At 53.2% G+C, this 8,852-nt stretch overlaps 2 protein-coding genes and 1 non-coding gene across 4 annotated transcripts in view; 1 reads left to right on the top strand and 2 right to left on the bottom strand.

The window, feature by feature from the left end:
* Window positions 1-2,522: 2,522 nt before the first annotated feature.
* Phb2 (prohibitin 2) lies at window positions 2,523-7,524 on the bottom strand. The gene is made up of 10 exons (XM_005365190.2): window positions 7,234-7,524; window positions 6,989-7,073; window positions 6,608-6,687; window positions 5,331-5,515; window positions 4,530-4,659; window positions 4,310-4,413; window positions 3,818-3,895; window positions 3,453-3,529; window positions 3,031-3,036; window positions 2,523-2,858 (listed from the first exon to the last, which is right to left on the bottom strand). Exons 1-10 carry the CDS (start codon window positions 7,358-7,360, stop codon window positions 2,831-2,833), a joined length of 900 nt encoding a protein of 299 aa, XP_005365247.1. The 5' UTR covers window positions 7,361-7,524; the 3' UTR covers window positions 2,523-2,830.
* On the bottom strand, window positions 3,979-4,228 carry LOC113458073. Its single transcript, XR_003378510.1, has one exon. It is a non-coding gene; the product is annotated as a small nucleolar RNA U89 (small nucleolar RNA).
* Window positions 7,525-7,738: 214 nt separating the features above from the next.
* Window positions 7,739-8,852, top strand: part of Emg1 (EMG1, N1-specific pseudouridine methyltransferase) — a 7,281-nt gene continuing 6,167 nt past the window's right edge. For both annotated transcript variants that reach the window (XM_005365189.2, XM_026788205.1), the window contains exon 1: window positions 7,739-7,916. In XM_005365189.2, the coding sequence (XP_005365246.1) occupies window positions 7,749-7,916 (168 nt within the window). In that variant the 5' untranslated portion in view covers window positions 7,739-7,748. The remainder of the gene's footprint in view (window positions 7,917-8,852) is intronic.

Raw genomic sequence — 8,852 nt, 5'->3', positions numbered from 1 at the left:
GGGCTCTGAGGAGAGGTGGGTTGCAAGCACCATCTCTTGGGGTGTAGCGAATGTAGGGCAAGAACAGGTCCCCGCTTTCCTCCCTAGGTGGGGGCTGGGACCTTTAGGTCATCGGGACAGACACTCCAACATCAGGGGGAAAGCAAAGCTGCGGAGGCTTGCTGCGGAGGCTAGGGGATCCACAGGTTTGGCTGGGCTTCCGTCCTTCCCAGTTCTCAAGGAGTTCTCCAACTCTGGCTTAGCACTGGAGAGGGACACAGACCAATACCTGCCTAGCTGACCCCACACTGACCTCAGAGAGGATCCTCGGACTCGGCCCGAGGGCGCAGTTGGCGGCCTCAGAGGAGAGGGCTTTTGGCTTGGGGAAGGAGCCGCTGGAAGGGTTTCCAAAGATGGCTTCTCTCCTTATTCCTTTAGAAACAGGGAAAGAGTAGGCAGGAGAAGAAAGGCCGCCAGAAAGGGCGGGAGGCCTGGCAAGGTGGCCAGGCCTGAAGAGGAGGTGCCCAGGGCTGGTGCTGGGAGGGAAGGAGTTAAGGCGGAGAGGGGGGCAGCCTATGGCAGGAGGACACACCTGTGCGCAGGGCAGCAGGCGGGCGGGGCCCAGGTGAGGCGCCAGTGGTGCCCGGCAGGTGAAGAAGGAAGAGGAAGAGTGGCGGCCAGGCTGGCTCTAGGCGGTTGAATCCGGGCCTTGATACCCCTTTCTTTCTTCTGCACCACTCTGGGGGTCAGGCGGGTCTGGTGCCAGGTAAAGGCCACCGCTCACGGGGTCCTGGGGCTGCGCTAGGAGCTGTAGAGCGCAGTGAACTGATGTGTGTTGGGGGCTGGGACGGGCTGTGGAGTGGTAGGGGGCTGGCTCTCAGGTGGACAGCAGAGGGGTACAGGGGGCAGGGCTGCTGAAGCTGATTTTGGTCTCAAGGATGGGCAACTCAGGGTGCGCTTGGTGTTGAGTAGCAAGGCTCACCCGGAAGTGTCCCAAATGACGCGAAGGTGGGGGATGGGAGCCAGAGATCTGCGGCTTCTCCACAGGGTGCTTGGGCTTAGCCAGGACTGATCTTGGAGGTGGACTGGTTGGGCGGGGGCCCTCGTCTTACCCAGCAGTGTTTGGGTGCTGGTTGGGAGTCTCTAATACTGCCGGGTAATGATGGAGGCCCCTGTCCCCGTGTCAGCGTCGTCCATTGCTTCAGGTCCCTGGTCCCTACCTGATAGCAAACTCCTTCCTCTGCCCCACATACCCTGAAAGCCCCTTCTCCTGAGTTAAGGGTGCTGCAGAAATGGTTCTCGGGTTGGCTGCTCGCCCACCGGAGGAACACAATGGCCCCGGCCCCTCCCTCCAACCCAGTGTGATTTGTCATCTGGTAGACTGAGAACCTACCTGACGCCGACTTTGGCCTTGGGATTGTGCACGCACTCAAGAGCCCGCAGCCAGCCAGCTCTAGCACCTGATCAGCTGTCGTCTGGTTTTACGTTGGCCGGCTCTGGGTCCATCTTCCAGTGCAGTGTTGGATGGTTGAAGTACGAAGCTCCTAACACTGTCTGGTAAAGATGGCCCCCGGGTCAGTTCCCTCAACGTGACCTTCCTGGAGCCTTGAAGACCATGGAGGCCACCAGACCAACAACCTCTGACCTTTAACCTTCTGGATGGGGTGTGTATGTGTGACTCACTTGGCAAAGGGGAACAATGGGAAAGAGACAAAATGGCTGCCTCCAGAACAGCAGCAAGATTTGGAAACACACTGGTCCCTAGGCTTCCCCACCGTCTTTCCACCCTGGGAATGTTGAGTGTCTGTGAGAAACAAGGGATACTGGTTTTGGCCTGAGAGAACCCAGGGAGCTGAAGCTACCGCACCCTCCAGCCCTGTCTGAGGTTCACCTTTTCTCCTATTGCATTTGATAGTTTCACATTATTTATCTACCCAGAAGGAAAAAGATGGCAAAGGTTCTAGTGAGGGGCAGGTTATGAGCAATGGCTTTAACTTTCCAGTACTTGGATGTAGTGTCTTCAGAATGAGGCAATCTGTGGAAAAATAGGTTCTTGTTCAGCTGGGCTCCAGGGCGGTGGGGGCGGGCAGCCCACCTCCGTTGGGATAACCCTACACGCAAATAGCTCATCGTATCTGGGGACTAAGTAGCAGTGCTAACAGTGTGCATGGCCCACTGGGCTTTGGAACACACATGATCTCCCCATAGCTACACAGAAGCTGGTAACCAAGGAAGCAGCTCCCGTTGGGGTCATCAAATTTTCGCTTTGGCTCAGCAAAGCCACAGCTGCCCCAGCTCACAAAAGATGTTATTAAATCAGCAGGTTCATTTGGTAGATACGGCGGCTGCGGTGAAGGGGTGTGTAGTTGGGCCTTTGACTGAGATCTGCTGTTCCCACCCAGCTTAGCGCCTGTTTTGGAGCCAGCAGGCTCTGAGGACCCGCTGTAAGGCCAGATCACTAGTGTTGCCAGACTGCTTGTGCCACCTGCTGGCAGAGACCCAGAGTGCACCCTCTCTAACCCACTCAGAGGCAAAACCCTGGCTTCAGTTTAAGTAATAAAAGTTTTATTGAGAATTTCTGGGATGGTGGTTATCTCCCCCCATGGGGGTGGGACAACAGTGTAGGGAATCTCCGAGAAATCACACTGCTTCTCCCCTCCCCCAGGCCAACACAGGGAGGAGGAAAGCCCTTGGCAACAGCTGGTCTTCAGTCTTCCTTAATCCAAGGGCCGTACAGAGGACTCTGTCACATGATGCTTGCAGGGTGGGGCGTGCTTGACCTCCCTAGCTGGCTCCTCAAAACTAGCGAGAAATGCATCCACTCTGGTGGTGGAGTTCTCCAGCCCACAGCTCATTTCTTAGCCTTAATGAGGCTGTCGCTGTAGAACAAAGGGAAAAATGTTCCTGATGTTATGGGTGCCATAAATATGAGATGCAAACCACACCAAACTATCCCCTTCCCAAAGGAAGGTCTGACTGTGGGGAGGGGAGCGCAGAGGCAGGTCTGGGAGCAGGTGGCCCCCATGTCCCAGCAGGGATGCAGTTCCTTACCTTCCCCTACAGCCAGCCCATCATGGAGTCAGCAGGAAACATAAAGAAGAGATAGACATGATTGTTAGCTTCAGGCCCCGGCTGCCCTTGACCCTTGTACCAGCTCCCCTATGACTGCTCTTTCAGCTTCTGCAGCCCTGATACTTTCACTGCCAATGAAGCAGCATTCAGGTTCTCCAGCCAGAATTCGGAACTCTGTCAGTCACCACTTTTCACTGTAGTATTTATAAATAAAGTGCCTTTTACACAAGAAATCCCATTTTGTTTTGTAAAGTCAGTCCTTGAGAATATAACATAGGAATTGCCAACCAGTCAGACACTGACTTTTCTGACCTTGGTGTTCAGGGAAACTGTCAAGGGCCCCATGATGAACAGATTCCAGAACCCAAGGACCCTGCTCTCTGCACAGCGACATCTCTTACCGAGTAAAGCTTTCGTCCTGTAGATTCAGCACAAGGTTGTCGGCCGTGAGATAGATGCGGTTCTGGGACGTGGCGATCTACAAGACAGGGAATGGATCCTGTGTTAGAGGCCTCAAGCCTCCCTGCCATTCAGTGACCCACCCAGTAACCAACAGAGGACACAGCAGTGAGAAGCCTCGGTGGTGTCACACTTCCGTAACACACCCCACAAACACAAAGTCTAAGGAGTCACTCTTGGGGAAGGTGCCAAGGAAGTTGTTCAAGCGAAGACTAAAGTCAAGCTCTAATCCCATCGTGTGATTGTGTGTAATTGGATACTTTCCCTCTCAGCGGGCAGTCTTGGGAGAGTGGGGCCTTCCTCTCACCGTCTTAGAGATGTTCTGGGCGGCCCGGATCTTTCGGAGCTTGATATAGCCGGGATTCTTGCTCAGTGCTTCTCCAAGGTAAGCAGGCAGGGTTAAGGGTTCATCTAGGCCAGGTTACACCCGCCACAATGTGCGCCCCCCACCTGCCCTGCCCTCTGGGCTGTCAGATTCAAGGTTGCGCTCACATAAGCCACTCACACTTTGGCCCCCCCTCTGTGGGCCTCCCTGCAGGCTGCTGCCAAGAACTGTGGTGGCAGCAGACATGAAGGCAAGGCCAGCAATGCTAGTGATCTGTTTAAAAGCGGGAAGTCAGGTCTCGGTACCCCCACCAAGATTACAGATCTCATCACCCCCCCCCCCAAGCCAAGAGTCAGCAGGCACAGTCGCATTCGCCTTGGTCTCATCAGCCAGCCCACGAGGGAGGATGGGAAGCGGGGCGGGGCGGGGCGGGGCGGCCCAGGGGCCAGGCCAAGCTCTGCAACACAAGGATATCATCTTGGCAGCCTCAGCCTCCCCCTCAGCCTGCACAATCTTCTGCCGCTGTTCCTGCTTTGCTTTTTCCACCAAAAACTGGGCCCGCTGGGCTTCTTGCTGGGCTGTGGTGGCAAGTGAATGAATGAGGTTATGGCTGTGGGGTGGCAAGACTCCAACCACATGCAGTCCCCTTCCCCCACCTCCAGGAGCCCATTGATCTACTCCTTAGGTGGCTTACCCACTTGTTTGGCTTCTACAGCAGCTGTGTACTCTCGGCTAAAGCTCAGCTCGGTGATAGCTACATCGTCCAGAATGAGACTGAAGTCCTTGGCGCGCTCCGTGAGCTCTCTTCGGATCAACAGGGACACCTGGGGCAGGAGTAGAGCAGGGAGGGGAGGGGTGGCTTGAGGGGATCAGAACTGGAAGGAAGGTGGTATTGCTATAACCACCCGAATACCAGAGCTCCCGAGTATGAACAGCAAAGCCACCCCTTCTTAAGTCCTCACACATTCATTAGAAAAAAATTTGATTCAATGTCTTCATGTGACAGAAGAGGACCAGGAAGGTAGCATGACTGCCCCATGTCACACTGACCCCTAATCTTCCCTTTCTTCCATGCAATATATATCGGCTTAGCTTCCTGCCAAACAAGAAAAGAATTTCTTGAGATGTGGGTAAGACTATTATAACCATTGTTTCCTCCTATGCTTCCTTCTTAACACCTGATATCGGGTTCTAGAGTTGTTTCACTTTATTTACCAGAGTGATAATCAGCACAGCTTTCCCACATCAAATTGGCTATGCAGCCAAAGATAACCCTAAACATCTATGATCTTCTTGCTGCTACCTCCAGAGTGCTGGGGTCATAGGCATGTGCTACACCTGGTTTAAATAATGCTTAGGATTAAACCCAGGGCTTGTGTATGTACGCTAGGCAAGCACTCACCAGCTGAACTACAGCTCCACCCCCACATCCTTCTACTTCTATAAAATGCCCTTTTAGTACCCAGGACCATGCAGACAGCACTAGGAATCAGACCTGAGCCCGCTGGGTAATCAGCTGCGAGGCATTGAACTTGGCCACCACACTCTTGAGCACCTCGTTGACAATGGATGGCAGCACTCGCTCCTCATAGTCTAGCCCGAGGCGCTGGTACATGCTGGGGAGCTCCTGGGCATTGGGTCGAGACAGCACACGCAGGGAAATGTTCACCATCTGCAGGTCTAAGGGCGAGGCCAGCAGTGACTGGTTAAGGCCAAGTTCCCCATCAGCGGACCCCCAGGCTTTTGCTACTGTACTGGGTGCAACCTCCAGTGTGGGCACAACTGTGGGTCTCCCCCTAGACTCCAACGACTTGAGAACCAGAGCTGTCAATTTTCTACTCCCAAGGCCTATGACTTAGCAAATGAATGCACAACACACATCAAAAACAGAACAAAGAAGTACAGTGCTGTGGGCCACTTGCCTCTGAGTGTACGCGTGAATGAGGCAGAGGCCTGGGGATCTCGCAAAGGCAGGGTTCCTAAGTATGGTCTACAAGGAAGCAGCCAGTGAAGAGTGGAGAGTTCCTCCAGAGCCAAGATACACTGCGGATGTACTCAGTCAACAGAAAAAGGCCTTAACAAGACTTGCATCTGGGAGCAAGGACGACCATAAAGAAAGGCAATTCTAGGATTCAGTTTATGTTAGGCAGAAAGTACGTCAAAACTGTTCTGCCCAAATCCGCGAAGTCCCCTAAAGCCAACAAGAACACCGAGTCCCGTATGTAAAAGCAAAGAGTCTTTATTTTAATCAAGTTTGCAAACTCAGTCTCTCCGCATGTCCAACATATTGGAATAACCAGAGAGCCCCGAGCTCAATTAGAATTGGGTTTTTATAGTAGTAAAGGTGGGGGTGAGGGACTTCTGAGGTTTAGGACCCCTGATTGGCTGACATATGTCTAGGGGTGTCTGGGTGAATGTGTGCTGGCAGGTGGTCCTATCTACAGCGGTTGGAATGTTAGGTATTTCCTTCAAACTACTGAGATTCAGACCTCTTTTTAAATTTATCGAGGGCCAGAGTTCTACTCTGGCAGGTGACAATGGTTGGAAATAAAGAACTTTCTTTGGGTGACCTGTTCATACCTGTGGCTGACCCCACAAAAACGTGCCAGCATACCGCGTGTTGGAACTACTGTTTTAAGCCACGAGGCTCGCTCTTTGGAAGATACAGAAACCAGGACCTCAGAAACACTACCATTTCTGGTGGCTTTGCCAGGCTCAGTTTGTTTACTTGTGTCCCCACCTGCCATGCAGCTTCCGATTGCCCACACTTACCTTTGGAACCTGTAGGGGAGGAGATTTTTCGGGGTCTGGCCCGAATGTCATAGATGATGGGGTACTGGAACCAGGGGATCCTGGAGAGGAGAGGTCAGGAACAGGAGTTGGGAAACTGCAGTTTTATTGATTTTGACCAGTTTTCCCCCTCCACTCGTCTTTGGGCCTGCTCCTCCCCATGACCACAGACAAGGAGATTCTCTTTTCCCTTTGCAGAACAGCCCTTTATGCACTGCTGGAGTTTCGGAGCACCCACTGTCCTAGGTGCTGGGGGGGGGGGTGAGTGAGGAAGGGAAAAAGCAGCTCTGAAGCCTGCAGTTAAATCTGGCTACAGCCGTCAAGGGTGAAGGGTCAGGGCCCGTTTGCTCTGCCCGCCATTACCTAAAGTGAAGTCCCTCGGCCAGGATTGTGTCCTGTTGCACGCCGCCGATCCGGTTAAAGAAGATGGCTCTATGACCACCTTCCACTGTGGGGAGAGGGGTGGGAATCAGGAGAAGACGTTGATGAAAGTACTGGTCGGCGCAGAAGGGACGGGGATGCGGGAATGGGTAGGCGCCGACAGCTTGGGGAGGCAGGTCAGTGGGGCAGGGGACCAAGAGGTGCAGCCAGCGAAGGAGGTTGCTCACCGGTGAACACGGATTCGCGCACGCCGTAGGCCACGGCCCCGGCCCCCAGCAGCAGCTTCAGCGCCGTGCCCATGCCCCGAGGCCCGGTGGGCAGGCGTCCCGCTAAATCCTTTAAGTTCTGAGCCATGTCTGGTCCTCCCGAAGGCGGCGGCACCGGAGGTCAGGAGGGGGTGCCCGCCAGCCTCTACCCCACTCCAGTTTTCAGACCTCGCCCTGCACACGAGGATTGGGGGCCGTGGTGCTCGCAGGAGAAAGGGCACCGGAAGTGCGCTTCCCCCTGAACCCGCCCCTTTGCTTAGGCGGACCTGAACTTCGCGCACAGTAATAGCGCATCCGGAAGTCCCGCCTCCTTCGGAGGCGTGTCCTTCTCGAGAGGTTTCGGTAGTTCCGGACTACTGCTATCGCCATTTCCAAGCGCCCTCCTTCAAAATGGCAGCTGGGAGGAAGTTGGCAGTGAGGACCGACGCGAGGTTCTGGTTTAAGGAAGTTAGCGCAATTTCCGGTCTGCTTACAAGATGGCTGCGCCCAGTGGTGGTTTCCAACCTCGTGAACGGCGTTTTGCAGCACAGGAGCAGGACTGGGACAATGCGCCGCCTAAAAGACCCCGATTTGGGGCAGGAAGCAAGAGCGGAGGCCGTAGACTCATTGTGGTGCTGGAAGGCGCCAGTCTGGAGACAGTCAAGGTAGTTTGGAACAGAGTGTGGAGTAGTAAGTCGATTAGGTTCTGTGGGGACCAGGGACCAGGGACACAGGATGGATGGAAAAAACTGAGCAGTGAAATTTGAAGGATGCCTAGTTTCGCAGGCTGCTGGAGCCCTGGGCTGGCAATCTTTTATTTTGCTCTTCTTGACGCATTCGCGCATTCACCTTGCTTTTAGTTGACTTATCAGGGAGTCTGTGATATAAAGTGGAAAGTGAGGGAGGCGTTACCTATAAGGTCTCAAATCCCAAAGGCCAATGACTTTCCAGCCTTTTATTGCTAAGGATTTAGTATTTTATTTTGGTAAAAAGACTCTCCTATCAGCTTGCTCTACATTTCTGCCTATCTTGAAGCATGTTTGGATCAATTATTTAATAAGCCTTCGCCTTTATTTTTTTAATCTATTATTTATTTCCCTGAGCGTAGTCAAATGAGCAGTCTTATCTAAAAACTTTGTGCAGTGTTTGTGTATGTATGCTAGCGCGCGCACACACACACACACTCACACACCCTTTAAAGATTGATTTTACTTTTACCTATCTATGTGTGCAAGCCTGCATTTGATTGTGAGGCACCTATTGGTGCTGGGAACCCAAGTTGGGTCTTCTGCATGACTCACTCCTAACACCACCCACCTCCATCTCCAGCCCCTTCATTCCATCTCTTGTGTCTCACCTTTCAGAGCTAAATTTCTTTAGTGTGTAGGGCCAGAAGTTTATACACACAAACACATTGGTTGGTTTTGACATGCAGCCAAGGTTGGCCTGGAACTCTCCATACTCAGCCTCCAAAATACTAGTAATGATTGCTTGTCGGTAATTTTTACCATTCCTGACCTGACCTGGATTCTAATTTTGGTCCTTAGTGACAGTAAGGAAAGTGTGTCCGTGTGTCCTCACTTTGTAAAGCTGTGGTGTTT

This window comes from Microtus ochrogaster, unplaced genomic scaffold (assembly GCF_000317375.1).
Source record: "Microtus ochrogaster isolate Prairie Vole_2 unplaced genomic scaffold, MicOch1.0 UNK1, whole genome shotgun sequence".
Lineage (NCBI taxonomy): Eukaryota > Metazoa > Chordata > Mammalia > Rodentia > Cricetidae > Microtus > Microtus ochrogaster.
Note: the sequence above shows the minus strand (reverse complement) of the source record. Positions and strands in the feature narration are given on the sequence as shown.

Excerpts from the sequence above, each read along its gene's own strand:
- Phb2 (XM_005365190.2), bottom strand. The coding sequence starts at position 7,360 with ATGGCTCAGAACTTAAAGGATTTAGCGGGACGCCTGCCCACCGGGCCT. Across the intron at positions 4,414-4,529 it reads TGTAGAAGCCAAACAAGTGG|CCCAGCAAGAAGCCCAGCGG; the intron begins GTAAGCCACCTA and ends TTGCCACCACAG. Across the intron at positions 3,896-4,309 it reads AGGCTGAGGCTGCCAAGATG|CTTGGAGAAGCACTGAGCAA; the intron begins ATATCCTTGTGT and ends CTGCCTGCTTAC.